Below are 14726 nucleotides of genomic sequence, written 5' to 3' on the forward strand. Positions count from 1 at the left end.
GTTATTTGCTGTCGATATTGATTAACCGCTTGACCCCCCAACTCCTCAACTCCCCACTCCCCGCTAACCCATTTACCCTTTAATTCCCCCGCCGAAAAGTTCGTTAAGCTAACTAAAAGATCCGAGCATTGTGAGAAAATCTCTAGATACAAAAAAGTGCGATTACAGGTTATTTTTGAAATAACCGGATATTGGAAAGGATATTGGTTAGTGCCAAGAGTGGGGGGGGAGTGGTAGGGGTAGGGGTAGGGTAAGGGGTTACGCTCACAATGCTGATTTACAAGATCGCACATATAGCTTTGTATGTACACAAATATGTATCGTTATATATTATATATAATAAGGCAAATATGATGACGAGGGTCAATGAAAAGTGGAATACACACATCTTGGTGTGGCTTCTTTTTGTGTTTTTCAAATGGAGAGGGTAAGTGCAGTGCGTTTCGACTGTGTAAGGCCAATCAATATCTACGGAGTCTAGGGGTTCTGAAGGCGTACCTCATGATATATGGTTAAAGATAATGGAAATTTAGTTGTTGTATCAGAAAAGGCAGTTATCAGAATAAGTATGTTGGGCATAAGTACAAAATGTTAAGAATTTCATTGCTTTACACCTATGAAACGCACTGCCCTGAACGTAGTTATGTATTGTCACAGAAACCAGTCATTCATGTGTGTGTGTGTGTGTATATATTATTTTGTTTTTGATTAAGTTTAAACAGCGAAAAATCGTTAAGTACTTAAAATGTATGATCAAGTCATTTACAAAATCATTTGCATGTTTTCACAATTTAACATTTGTCAAGTTAATGGACAATTATTTTGGGTTATTTTGGGGAAGTTCGTTAAAAAATAATCAAAAATTCTGGCTTGAGGACAATTCTTAATAAGTTCGTCTGAAGCTTCCTTCCTTTTTTTTTTTATAAACAAAACTATTATTGTGAAAACCTAAGAACACTTTGTCGAATTAAATATGTTTCGTTTAAAACAATTACATTTTTTTTTTAGCCTACTAGGAATAGTTCCGAAATACCGTCCTTCTCTTTTGTTTTTATAACGTAAATAAGAGCGTTGATCTCTAAATAAAATTATTTTATAATTGTCCAATCTATAAAATCGACCCAGCCTAAGTTGTAGGTGTGTGTGTGTGTGATAAGCGTTTTGTTCTCGTTAAGCTTTCCCTTCGTTTCCGTTTTCTTTTTTTAATGAAATTTTCTTTTTGGTCGTCTTGTCTTTTAAGATTTCGCCACGATTGAATCATCTGTTAATCCTCTCAATCATGTCAACTCCTCTTCTTCGGCATCGCCTGAAGATGCTCCACAGTCGCCACCCGACTCCTCCGGCTGAGAGTCACTGCGTCAGGGCAGCAGAAGTGGACGGAAATAGGCACGACAGAAGATCGTTGATGCCGAAGGCGGCAGATCCTGGTTGCGATAGTACATATTGCACTCCCGCTCCGTCAGTTTGTCGAAGACGGCCGCATAGTCGCGATGGAATGTGGCCAGGTCCACGTTGGCCCTACCGATGGCGGTCAGAGCCAGGAAGAGGATATCACGGTAGAACGAATGCGATCGCTCCACCCCGTTGCTCTTCAGCTTGTGCCGCTCGTTGGCCAAACGCTTTAAGGGAGTGGCGAAATCATTGCATCGGATGGCCGAAATGATTTGCTGAATGACACTAAAATGGAGGCAAAGGGATTTTAGTATTAAAGTAATCCTGGTCAGTAAGATCACACTTACTTCTTGTTGAGCTGCGCCTGGTCGGTTAGCAACGCCTTCATGAGTGGACTCGTCGGCTGGGTCTCCCTGTACAGGATGTACATGGGTGGACCACTAGCCTCGGTGTGCAGGCTAAGGTTATCCCACAGGCATTGGATATGCACCGTCTTCATCTTGCTCAGCGGATCAATGTGCTCCTTGTCGCTCTAGTTGTTGGAAAATAAAGGAAAAGCAATGGTAAGTCGTTTTAAATAATACTAGAAATTACTTCTATGATTAAGTATTTAAGAGAAATCTTTATACAATCTAGTTGAGATCATTAGATATCAGAGTTTTCTTAGGGCTTCTATAACAATTTACTAACCGGAACGGGCAAACACAGCTCCGGCAGGTGCGTCTTGCTCTCGATACGCTCCATTAGCCAAAGCAAGTTCCAATAGATAATCGGGTGTTCCTCGACGAACTCCGGCTTGATTAACGCAATATCGCCCTCCTGGGTGAGAATGTTCTCCAGCTCCTTACGCAGTACCAACGGATTAAGATACGGCACAGTCAAGCTAGACTTGAGGCTAGTACCGTTGGCTGGGTGCTCCTTGGTGTCATCCAAGGGATCCGTTTGCTCGGACGCTTCTGCCTGCCGCTCGATTTGAACACTTAGGAAGGGGACCGTTAGCTTGTTGCAGGCATGACAGGTGGTGTTTAGATTAGAGTCCTCCGCCGTCCAGCCGCTCATGATCTCCTCATCGTAGACGAGCACTGAACAGTTGTGGCACTGCGAGCAAGTGGTCAACTGGATCAGCACATCGCAGTCACGATCTGAAGAGTTCTGTGGGATAAATAGTTAGATTATACTAAGGGAAGTCCTTTCGACCAATGGCTAGAGAACTCACCTCGCCAATGAGACTGTAAAGGTTGTCGGGCAGAGCGGGAAAGGCGTGCATGTGAAGGGCGCCGGTGGAACTGTTCTCGCCCAACGGCACCAGATTGTTGTAGCTGGACTTGCGCGACTCACTGAGTCTGCCCCAAGGATCCAAATCGCTGGAGACGCGTCGCAATTTTCCCTCCTCGTGAACGGCTGAATCGTGCTCCTCCTGATCCGGATTGCCATGCTGCGGATGGTGATGAAGATGCGGATGATGGTGCGGGTGATGCAGGCCATGCGGATGATGACCATTGTTTGTTTTCGTCGGCGTGGAATTGGCCGAGATGACGCCCTTGATCTCGTCAAACTTCTTGGTCAGCGAACTGGCCGCCGATTTGATGCTGCTCAAGCTCCCTTGGATCAACTCGTTCGACTTCTTGCCCGTCAAGCTGGGACTGTGGTTGTACAAATATCATGAATTAATTGGGTTGCTTATAAGCGGAAGAATTTATAGGTCCAAAACGAAACGAGAATGAAGTGGTGCCAGCAGCAGCTGATTTTTTGCTATACTATACTATATATTATGAATATACCTAATAATTTATAGTTCTGTATTAAATTTAAATTGAAACACCAATTTAAGATCGAGAAAATCAGCTGCTGATGGTGCTGCTGTACATTATGGTGGTGCGGTGCTTGTGGATGGCCGTTAGTTAGTTTAGTTAGATTGATTAAATCGATTAAGTTAGTGTGGATGCTTGATGCGGTGGCTTTTGACAAACCTTGAATTGCCCGCCACCAACGAAGTTGTTCTTTTATAGGGGACTTTAAACCATAACCGTGTAACCATAACCAAAATCAAAGGCGAAACTCTGTGGAACAGCATTTCGGGGTGTGGAACTTATGTGGAACACAAAACGAAAACAAGAGGTTAAGTATCTGTTGTGTGTGTTTTTGTTGTGCCGCTGTGTGTGTGTTAATTGCCGCTGTCCACTTGTGTACAGCAAACAAATGACTAAAAAATTAATATGAGTACTTAATATATTTTAAAAACAAGAACAGATTTTAGTATTGTCTTGAATGCAGATGATAAAAATGAAGTTTTAACTTTGATTTTATCATTCATTTTGTTTGATTTGAATGATGCAATTTACTAATAGTGGGGTTTGTCATATGAAATTGACTATTTTTTTTAAATTAAATATTATTTAAAATATTAAAATGAAGTTAGAAGGACAACAGACCAAACTTAAGTAGCACACTCAACCATAAAAAATTAACATTGAAATAGAAAATGTGATTATTTTCGACCCAATAACCATTAGAAAAACATCCTTCACCCAAAGAGCACAAATTGAATGATCCATGGGGATCTTGTGGAAAGCAGCACAACACACAATTGGGTGTAGTTTTCGGGTATGTGTGTCTAGAAGTTCGCTAAGAAAGGTCTCCACTTACCTTATGCTCGATATATTTTCTATAATATTGGCGGGCAATTTCAAGTCTTTCTTAAGGGACAATCGTGCGGGTGAATAACGTCTAAGATATAATTATATATATAATATAAATGTAAATAAATCATAAAACAAATGTGGCACAGAAACGAGTTCGATGTAGAGATAGGTAGATGAAGATATACAAAAATTCAAGACTTTTCCACTTTTTCAGATCATTTGATTGAATTTGAATCATTAATTTTCATTTATATCCTTTTTAAAATGTAAATGCTGATTAGTTTTTAACAAGCCATCGATTAAATGATGTGAAAAAGGGAAAAGTCCAAGTCAATTAAGAGGATTAAGTTATAAAAAAAAAGGGATTAATAATCGGCTTGCTTCGGTGATTGGACTTGGAATGCTTGTGGAGTTGTGTGTTCAGATGAATCAAAAAGGGGAGACACAAAGTGGGGGAAACGGAGGAGGGAAGACTGTGGAACGCGGGAGTTACCCGAACGTGAACTTCAGCGAGGATCCGATGTTGGCCAGGCTGTTGGTCACTCCGCTATTGGCCACCGGCATCGTTTCCGAGCGGTGCATGCTCTTCCCGATCTGCGTCGACTCGTCGAAGGTGGCGCTTCTCTGTCCACGGAACAGGATCGGCTTGTCGCTATATATGCTGCTGTCGATCTGTGACTGTGAGTGCTGTTGTTCCTGCTGCATCTGTTGTGTGGGCGTGGCACTGGCGGCGGCCTCCTCCTCGTTAAGAGCGCCCAGCGGATCGTTTTGGGTCACGGGTGTACGGGGCGAGATTCTAAAGATTGAAATGAATTTCAATTAATTAAATTTCTCAACCAATTGAAAATTCCGAGACTCACTTGGTTGGACTCTGCACCCGCTGGCGTGCCCGCTGTGCGGCCACGTGCTCGTCGACCTCATCGTCGTCCTCTTCGTCTGCCTCGTAGTCTCCTCCACCGGCGTATTCCAGCTCATCGGCACCTGCCTCCAGTTGCTTTTGCGGGGTACTCGGCGATCCAGCCGTGTATTCATCATCGTCCTCATCCTCGTCATCATCATCCCCGCCGCCAATGCTCATGATCTGCTTACGCGGCTGCTGTTGCTGAAGGGCCTTCGCCAGAATCTCTGTGTCACCGCCATACGTCGGCGTGTTTGGGGCACTCCGTTCGCCGGGGATAAGCAGTCCAGCGCTGTTCACCGTATCCTCCATGGCCTCAATGTTACCGCCCGTTACCGTCTGCCGGACAATATTGCCCAATTTATTCCTAAGCCGATCGAAAGCGGCAAAGTCAAGTAGTCCATGCACACCGCCATCGCCAGAGGAGGATGCCAAGCTGGTGCGCGACTGTCCGTCCACCGTTTCCAGGGTGCTGAGGTCCTGGGATGCGCTTAGCGATTTGTTTACCTTAGAGGCAGCCCTTTGCTTACCAGCCTTTCGAAATTGGGCAGCTCCCAGTACCACGTTCTTGATGCGGTTCCAGCGGATCTGACTCAGCGTGGTACTATCCTGCGGCCACTGGGACTCCAGGACGCAGCGATTGTAGAATCCATAGGTCAAAGCATTGGCCTGCACGCCCGAGCGCTTCATCAGATAGTGAAGGCGAACGGCCAGCACCGGCAGATTGTGGATACCGCACAGCTGCATCATGATCCTGTAGCAGAACTCGTCGCAGGTGATCTTCAAGCGACTTGCTCGCACCAGAACATCATAAGCGGCGCGCAGAATATCCGGCTCCTTGCCGGCATGTCGCGTATCCAAGACCATTGAGGGCAGGATGAGGAAGTAAAGCGAGTAGCAGGTGGCCAACAGGTACTTCGACCATGCCTCCGGATGCTGTTGGCACCGGCTGGCCATCTTCTGGGAAAGTTTGATCTCGTGCTTGGTTCGCCGGGCAATCGGTGATCCTGGCGAGAGTGATGCGTTTAGCTGCAGCTGCAGGAATTTCGATAGGGCTGTTTTCTTCGTGCTCTGCAGAAGCTCTGGCTGCAATGTGAAGTTCTCGTAGTTGTAGGCCAATCCTACTCCTCCTCCGGCTGCTTGAGATCCCGCTGGAGTCACACTGTCCGGCGGAAAGATGTATTTGGTCCGTTCGCTATTCTGGCCCGTGTCCCAGTCAACCAAATGCAGCTGGGCGGGTGTCTCATCGTAGTTGCCCACCTTTTCCGCACACTCGTCGAAGAAGCTAAGGCCATGGTCGCCGTCAGAGACAAAAGAGCGTTCCTCGATGAATCGGATAAACATCTGGGTCTTCATCATCAGCTCGAAGAACTTCTGATGAGACTGTTGAAGAAGTTACTCAATTAGTTTATTTTAATGACTTCATTAAACTTATTCCTTACCTTATCCCGCGATCGCAAAAACGCCTTCAACTGGAATAGGGCACTCGGATCGGTGGCTCCCACGGAGGGCGCCTTCGAAATGGGCACCAGAAAGTCTCTGTAGCCCCGCAGAATGCTGGCCATGAAAAGCAGGAAGGCTTCCTGAATGCGCTGCTCCAGCACCAGCTCCCGTTTCCGTTTTCTAATGTCGCGATCCAAGCTGTTCGTAGAGTCATAGCTGATGGGTTTGGCATTCTCCAATTCAGTGAGCGTCTGGCGAAGCAAACGGGCTGCTCGCTTTGGAAGGAGCTTGGGTGACAAATGGCGCTGCGATTCACATAACTGGAACAAAGAAGAATAATATATGGATTACATATATGACCTTAGGCCCATTCGCAATCACAAAAACGTACACTAATATTGTTGGTGTCCAGGTCAATGCAGGTGACATCCGTAGGCGGCTCGTACAGATCAAAGAAACGCGAGTCCACGCCAATGAGATAAGGCAATGGGGCATGGAGAACCTCTGCCAATCCCAGCGGGCAGAGTGGGATATACGGACACTGCCATTTGAATGGGAACAGCAGGGAGACAATGGCCTCGGCCACAGCAGTTAACGTGGCAGGTCTGTAATGGGAATCGAAATATAGTATCTATATGGTACAGTTTAATGTAAAGCCCATACCTGAGTGAGTGAATGAGTATCTTCTGTTCGGTAAGGGCCAACAGTAGCACATGCAGACAATTATCGGTGCCCAGATTCTGGAGCAGCATGTGGAAGCCAGCGCCACTTCGCGGTAACGGTGAATCCTCTGGCTGGGTGAGCAGGATACGATCGTTAGACTCGCTGGACAACTGAAGGTGGATGCTAGGCGCCGGGAACGGCACCTCGTCCAGCAGCTGGGTTATGTAGCGTTCCACGGGTATGGGAATATTAACGCCATACAGAACCATGTGCTAAAACCGATTGAAGAAGATTATGGATCAACTTTAAAATTTGAAAAAGGATTATTCGAACTCACATGGAGGTACTTCAGCCACTTGTCGAAGGTGTCGCCGAAGGGATGATGCGACAGCAGGCATATGGCCTTGATCATGTGCAGCGAGTGCTGGCTGCCGAACTCCTCGTTCCAACCAAGCAGCTCCTTTTGCTCCGCCGACAACTGCGACTCACTAAAAGAATACATAATAAGTACGTCTTGTTTTCTAAAAATGTACAAGTAACTTACTCATAGTCCTCATAGAAAGTCAACGCGGATCCGTAAACCTTGTAGGTGCCGTCGTTGACCGTCAGTACAAAGGTACTAAATACCGGACTGATGGGCTTTCGCTTCTCCGTTCCATTGACATGCGGCCAAGCCTCCAGGGAAGCGCCCATTGGCAAGCAAAAGAGCGGTACGCTCGGACAAAGATTAAGCGGGAAGTCGTTGTGGTCGACGGTGGGGTAGCGCAGCAGGATCTCCGGTTTGTAGCTGATATGCTTCGGCCGATACATGGATTTCTTATAGCACAGATAGACATCGCTGCCCACATAGCCCTTGTTTAGGGTCTTGTAGATCAGGCAGAAGGCATGCGGTGCACGCTCACCCTTACTCTGGACAATAACGCACAATTCGGTGACCACCAGTTCGTTGCAGGGCATGTCTGCCCGGGCACGACGGTATGTGAGGAAGGTTTTGGCCGATGAGTTGTTTACGTTGGCCACCCGTCCGCCAGGCGTCTCCGCCACGATTTCTGCATCCGACATGATTCGTTCATGGCCATCGTAAAGGACTCCTGCAAAAGTTGGAAACAGATTAGTAAATCAATTCGCAATTACACAAACATTTTGGTAAAGAAATACTCCAACTCTTATCACCTTTTTAACACATTAAACATTTAAATTTGTTTGGCCATTTTTGTTCTCTACCAAATGAATTGAGTTTATCACGAGTCGTGCCGAGATTACAAAGCTAAAGTTTACTTTCGTTATCAAGAAAACCAAACAAGCTTTCCTTTGATTGATGAAATCTACCTTAAACAAATTGTAGTTATCAAAAATCAAAAGGAATGATGTTGATTTATTTAAAAATAAATTTTATTTTAAGTTTACATTACAGACGAGAAACCTGAAAAAGTGCATCACATCATCTCAAACTTTAGTCATCATAACTTAGTCATTGCTTTCAATTTAATAGGAATATAATTCCAAAAATATTTAAAATAAATGTACTCATAATTCCATTTAAAAACGTTTATAAAAATGACAGTTCAGTGGAAATCCCAGGTCATTAAAAAACGCACAACAAGGTCTATGATTATAGTAGTGTCAAAAACTATTCTAGTCAGCTTACTTGTGATGAATTATTAAGAAAGAAAACTCAGCAAATACTTTAGGAAAACTTTAGCACAGACCAATTCTTCGCAGAGTTGAGAATTGCATAGATTGGGAGAATCTATATGGCCAAAAAATTTATAATGTCCATAAAGTTTGATAAGAGCAGATTCTATAAATCAGTTCCTCCCCTTAGATTTCTTTACTGAATCACTCACCTATATCCACTAGAGGCGGTCGATCCTTGCCCCGCCGGAAGTAGATGTAACAGTCGGTGGTGCGGACTGATCCGTGATTGAGGTTCGCCTGCAGACCCGTAGGCGTGTGCGAAAGAATCTCATATCCCTCGGGTACGTCCTCGCCCAGCAATGGGAAATAGACGCCGATGTCTGTGATCGGTTCAATGGTGCTCGCAGCCCGTAATCTTCCCGAGTCATTGAAGCTGTTTTCCTGTAGCAGCTGCGGATGCTCCGGCATTCCGGCCACCACAAAGTAATCGGCGATGCGCTTCTCCTCCATGACGGCGCCGTTTCCTCTGGAAGAGACAGACAGCCAAAGACCCCGCGTTGAGTGGTTAATTCTTGGGCATGGTGGAACTTCCAGGGAAGATAAGATAAGGCCGACAGAGGCTACCAGTTTTACCAGTTGGGGTTGCTCCCAATCCCATATTAATTAATATTTTTTTTTAAGTTATCTGCAGTCGAGGGCAAAGTCAAAGAGACTTTCCAAGGGAGATTCGATATGTGACACAAGTAATTCTGGGATTCCCATGATTATTGGGAATATAAGAAGTTATTAAATTTGAAATGCATTCTTTAGCTAAGAGAGATACTTCTTTTAGATATGAAAATGTTTCGAAATGTTGTCAAGAAATCTAATAGGATCTGTTAGACCGCCAAAAGTTTCATCATATCCATATTGTCTTACTCACAAAGAAGAACCGCAAAGAGCTGTGGTTATTTTTTCTGGGTGACCTCTTCTGGGAGAAGCCAGGCCTCGTTTTGTTGAACCCAAACTTGAGGCTTCACTGTATCTTCAACGCGTGGCGCAAAAAAAAAACATTTGTTTACATAGCCCGATAAACTGGGATTCCGATTGGGATCGGCATGCATTAACTGCGACTCCGATTGGACTTTGTATGCTGGGCATTTTTATGCTTCGAACAGCAGCAGCAACAACAACAACAACAACAACAACAAATCAAGCAGGGGGAAACAAGTTCCGCTTGATGATTCAACTTCCTCTGCTTCCGTTCCGAAGAACGACAATAACAGCAACAAAAGAGGTGATTTTTGTTTGTGTTGATTGCTGATGCGTTGTTTTTGTTTACAGGAGTCCGTCCAATTGGAAGGTGAAAGAATGAAAAGCTGGGGCGTGTGGGTTAAAAGGAGGTTGTCAGAAACTTACTGCGCTCCCGTTTGTTGTCCTCCAAAGGGGCGGAAGGCGAAGGGGGCGTGGGGGCTTGGGCAACCTTCAGTTGCTTTTGTTGTTCGCCTTGGACTGCAATTGTCGCTTTTCCTTCGCTTTTCTTCTTCACACTACGTTAATTTCCACACACCAACACACACATCACACACACACGCACACACAGTTGGACTACTTGAGAGTTTTCCTTTACATCATTTTCGCAGAGTTTTCTTATTGGATACTTGAATACAGCCACTAACTTTGATTAAGCCGCGCAAAATTTGTCAGGCTCCACGAATTCAGCTATTTTAAAAAGCTACGTAAAAACGTGTGGAGTGCAGTGGTCAAAAAAAAGTAAAATAATGTTCGTTTAACTGGCCTGCCAGCCGTGTGCGCGATTCTGTGTGAGTGGCAAAGTTGCCAGTCGCCTGAACGCGCTATTTTGCGAACTATATAATTAACAATCAATGCGAAATACGGGCACACGACTACTATTATTGGATTTACTATTATTAATAACTATTTGGCCTATGCCTTTGGACCTATTTCAATGTTACCAGATAGCGCTCGCCTAAAATCCGTTATTTTTTGCAGTGTTGCCAGATGACACTCGATAAATTCGATTGCTTAAGTTCGATAGATGATAGTTCTCAGCGTTCCGCCGCCAAAAGTTTTCTTTGCTTGCCAACTGCAAAATTCAAATTTTCAGTGTCATTTTGTTTTTTTTTCTTTCTTTTTTTTTTGGAAAAATGTAATTTGTTTTTGTACTATTGTTGGCACTATTGTTAAAGGCAACCGGCAATAAAAACTATGTATGTTTGAAAGCTTATATACGAATATCCAGCAATATTTTCATTATTGTTAGATTATTTTAAAAAATGTAAAATGGAATGTTGAGATTTTTGGGGCTTGAACCATAGAATCAATCCTGCATGCGGTAGCAGTCGGAGATTATTTTCCAAAAGTCGTTCTCGATAGTCACAATAAAGGATTGCTGGAAAAAGCGTGGCGACTGATCGCCAAACTCTACGTTACCGCCGACTTGAATTAAGTAAGTGGTCAGTTCGCCGACGACGGGATCCAGGATGGGCTGGGCGTCCACATTGGTAAAATAGTGCTTAGATGGCGGCAAGCCATCAATAAAGCGCACGATCATCTCGCGTCCGTTTGCCCCATTACCATTCCAGCTGATGGTAGCATTTTCGAGATACAGCGACCCGATTTGCTGTGAATGGGATCAAATTTCAAATAATAAGACGTCATTCCGGGAAACACTCAACTTACATGGCGTTTTTTGTCAATGAATGTGTAGTAGAGCACAGCGAAATTGCGCACCCTACTGGCGCAAATCTCAACCTTGTTTTTAATTTCCTTTATAGTAAACAGCATCGTTTTATTTTTATTCCTTAAATATCCACATATCTGATTTATTTACTCACGCCGTTCATATTGCTACTTCAGCAGTTTTCTTCAGTAGTTGGAAACGAACTATGGCGGTCGAAATATTTTCAATACTTCGATATATTTTGAAAAAAATGAAAAAGTTTGCCGTATTCGATAGATTTGGCCAACAGATGTTATCATCTCTAGCGCAGTCGATAGACTCATAATAAAAAGAAACCATCTCAATTGCACAAATGGAATCAAAACCGAAACGCTCTTTTAAGCGTCCTTTTGCTTTTCCCAAAAACTGTGTCTATCGTCCACTGCGGCAGATAAGTAATATGGAAAGGAATTTGAAGCTGCCCGCTGACAGACCCACCTGTGAGTACCGGAAGATAGGTTTTTAATGGGGACGCTCCTATTAAGCAATGTTTGTACACAGACTTCACGCTCAATGCACCGCCCTCGTTGGTTCCGGCCAAGAAGTACTCGGATATTAGCGGACTACCCGCTCCATATGCCGATCCGCATACAAAATTAAGGTTCGCCAACGCTGACGAATATGCGTCCATGCAACACATGCCCTCGGACATCATCAATGGCTACCTTACAGTCCGCGGTTACACCAGCGCCGTGGGATAGTCTAGCCGATCTATATATTATATATAAATATATCCCATATATACGCGACGTGTTCTGCCCCTGGAGGCACGGCCCGAGGCCTTGCGATCCGCCGGCAACAACTTATAATAGCCAATTACAGAGTTACTACTGACCTTACTTTTACTAGCATTGCATGCGAGGCCGTTGCTTCCAAGTGATTTGATGACTGCTTCCTGGCTGTAACACTGCGTTCAAGGGAAGTTACATCCACGATTACCATATAAATATAGATAGCTTAACCAGATAGTAATGATCTCTGAACAATTACATCTCTCTAATATCTGTTAAGCCACTTACGACATAGAAAACTGTAAAGATTTTACTCTGTCAATGGTTTTAATTAATACAAGGTGAGATGTAAACCTTGAGAGATCGAAATTGTCCAAATTAACAATCAAATAATACAAAATTTCCCTAATGGAAAAAGTAAATAATGTAGAAACTGATACGTGCAAGCTTGCGGTTGGCATTTGTTTGGACAAGCTGCTAGCTATATCAACTGTTTTTTAGATTATTTAGACAGCTTTTGTAACAATACTGACATAATACCCCGATCGAGACAAGCATTAAAATAAACAACAAAATCTAAACAAAACGGATATAATGATTTCTAAGTAATATATTACTTCGTATGCTGATTTTTTTTGGCAAAAAGCGGATGATAATGTTAATGGAGATTTTATTTAATGACGATTTATAAATGTTTTACGAACTACATCTCTATTATAATATCATTCGCATAATCAGTATTATTGTGTATTATTTAGCAGCTATCAGAAGTACCAAAAGCAAGTTTCTAAAACTTTATAACTACTGGGGCTTCTCTCTCTTTTTCTCTCAGGTTCTTCGCCTCCCTACGCCATCTCTCTCACAAACATAATTCGAGCTTGCTCCTCCAATGGTTTCAAATACGAAGAACCGGACTAGTGGCTCCGTGATGTTTTTTCTCCCCATTCCGTTTTTTTCTTTTTGTGTGGCAGTCGACTCTGGATTATCCTTTAGGGTTTTGGATGCTAGCCGGCCTGGTTGATCGGCCGGCTAATACTGTTCGGCTGCGTCAGCATCTGCAGATCAGAGCGGAAGCTCCTTGGCAGCCCAGAGATGTCCATCTGGTGTTTCAACACCACCATGGTGGACAGGGTTTTCAGGGTGGGCTCAAAGTCGAGCACATGCAGATCACTATAGTCGATTAGCGATACGCCGATAGGAACAACTCCGCCTGCCTCCTGAGTGGGTAAAGCAGCTGCTTGCGTGACGGAAGAGCCACCTCTGGGACTGGTGCCGCCGAACAGGAACATCCTAGTGCCCACCACAATGGCACACTGCCTTCGACGCGCGGTCGGCGCCTTGCCGTTGGCCCTTATCAGGTTCCACAGCTTGGTGCGCGGATCGAAGGTGTACAGATCATTGAAATGCTGATCCAGCAGGCCATTATAGCCCCCGAAGACATATATCAGTTTGTTGTAGACGAACATGCTGTGGCTACGCCGCCCCACTGGCACCTTTCCGGCCGTGAATGGTCGATGCCAAACCTTGGTCTTCATGTTCAGGTAGACAATCTCGTGGCAGTAGGTCTCCTCCTGGCTATGGTAAGGACTATGCTTATCGCCTCGTCCGCCAAAGATGTACATGCGCTTTTGTTCGTAGGCAACTGCCGCATGGAAGTCCCTGTAGCTGGGCGGCACGCCAAATGTCTGCACATAGCGCCACTCCATGGTGTCCAGGTTCAAAGAGTGTACGTCGCTGCTGAACTCATTGATCTCGTCCACGAAGCCACCAAAGATGTACATGCTGTTGCCGATGACACAGGCCGAATGGCCATCTCGTGCTCCCGGCAGACAGCCGGTGACCTGGGGTCTTGACCACTGGGCCGTCTTGGGATCGAAACAGTAGATTGCATTGCACAGGTTCTCGTCGTTGCGACCACCCCAGATGTATATGCGTTCCTTGTAGGCCACCACTGTGTGTCCGTAGCGTTGGAAGGGTACCAGCGGATATTTCAGTGGCACCCCATCGGCGTCCAGTTGCTGGGGCACCAATGTCCAGCGCATTGTATGGACGTTTAGGGCGTGGACATCGATGGGCTCGTTGTAGCGATAATCGTATCCAGTGCAGTAGCCGCCGAAGCTATAGATGAAGTCGCCCACGCCCACTGCCGCGTGATTAACCCGCTGCGGCCCACCGTCCAGATGCACGGTCCACAGCATTTTGGCCAATTGTTTAAGCAGCAGAAAGTACCACCAATGCCTGTGAGTTGTGACTACGGGCCTTTCTTTGCTTTTTGGGCTTAAACAGACGAAACAGTCAAAACACACAAAGGAAAGCAAATGCGCCGCAGTTGTCGCTATTTCAGGAATCGGGGGGAGGGATGGGCGGTGCGGGCGCAGGTGCGAGCGATTGAAGGCCACACAGGTGTAAACGCTGATACCAAACGCTCGCTGCTAAAAAAAATAGCCTCTGCTTGTTTTTTCTGCCTGAATCAGTCTGAATTTGCCCGACCAGTGTTACCAGTTATTGATACTGATTTTTTCCCTTCAACTTCCACTGACACACTGATTTAACACTAAAAAATCCACTTTGCCGCGTAAGTTCAAGCTGTCATTCCG

General features: G+C 44.9%; 4 protein-coding genes across 6 annotated transcripts; 1 reads left to right on the forward strand and 3 right to left on the reverse strand.

Annotated features, from left to right (window-relative positions):
- Positions 1-673: 673 nt before the first annotated feature.
- LOC108118082 (DENN domain-containing protein Crag) lies at positions 674-10586 on the reverse strand. Of its 2 annotated transcripts, XM_017230626.2 has the most exons (14): positions 10075-10586; positions 8886-9202; positions 7583-8129; positions 7376-7526; positions 7039-7310; positions 6767-6980; positions 6375-6695; positions 4895-6315; positions 4528-4830; positions 4039-4119; positions 2609-3035; positions 2083-2544; positions 1740-1924; positions 674-1677 (listed from the first exon to the last, which is right to left on the reverse strand). In XM_017230626.2, the coding sequence occupies exons 2-14, from the start codon at positions 9184-9186 to the stop codon at positions 1359-1361; spliced, it is 5004 nt and encodes a 1667-aa protein (XP_017086115.1). In that variant the 5' UTR covers positions 9187-9202; positions 10075-10586; the 3' UTR covers positions 674-1358. The 2 variants fall into 2 exon arrangements, with proteins under 2 accessions (XP_017086115.1, XP_017086117.1); XM_017230628.2 differs by lacking the exon at positions 4039-4119.
- A 305-nt stretch (positions 10587-10891) lies between these two features.
- LOC108118083 (NTF2-related export protein-like) lies at positions 10892-11569 on the reverse strand. Of its 2 annotated transcripts, XM_017230630.2 has the most exons (3): positions 11514-11569; positions 11359-11445; positions 10892-11299 (listed from the first exon to the last, which is right to left on the reverse strand). In XM_017230630.2, exons 1-3 carry the CDS (start codon positions 11520-11522, stop codon positions 10997-10999), a joined length of 399 nt encoding a protein of 132 aa, XP_017086119.1. In that variant the 5' UTR covers positions 11523-11569; the 3' UTR covers positions 10892-10996. The 2 variants fall into 2 exon arrangements, with proteins under 2 accessions (XP_017086119.1, XP_017086118.1); XM_017230629.2 differs by lacking the exon at positions 11514-11569 and having other exon boundaries at positions 11359-11500.
- A 121-nt stretch (positions 11570-11690) lies between these two features.
- Positions 11691-12715, forward strand: LOC108118097 (INO80 complex subunit C). The gene is made up of 2 exons (XM_017230650.2): positions 11691-11838; positions 11900-12715. The coding sequence occupies exons 1-2, from the start codon at positions 11712-11714 to the stop codon at positions 12097-12099; spliced, it is 327 nt and encodes a 108-aa protein (XP_017086139.1). The 5' UTR covers positions 11691-11711; the 3' UTR covers positions 12100-12715.
- A 67-nt stretch (positions 12716-12782) lies between these two features.
- LOC108118095 (kelch domain-containing protein 3) lies at positions 12783-14621 on the reverse strand. The gene has a single exon (XM_017230649.2). It carries the CDS (start codon positions 14325-14327, stop codon positions 13134-13136), a length of 1194 nt encoding a protein of 397 aa, XP_017086138.1. The 5' UTR covers positions 14328-14621; the 3' UTR covers positions 12783-13133.
- Between the last annotated feature and the right edge of the window lie 105 nt (positions 14622-14726).

This window comes from Drosophila eugracilis, unplaced genomic scaffold (genome assembly GCF_018153835.1).
Source record: "Drosophila eugracilis isolate 14026-0451.02 unplaced genomic scaffold, ASM1815383v1 contig_498, whole genome shotgun sequence".
NCBI classification, from domain to species: Eukaryota; Metazoa; Arthropoda; class Insecta; order Diptera; family Drosophilidae; genus Drosophila; species Drosophila eugracilis.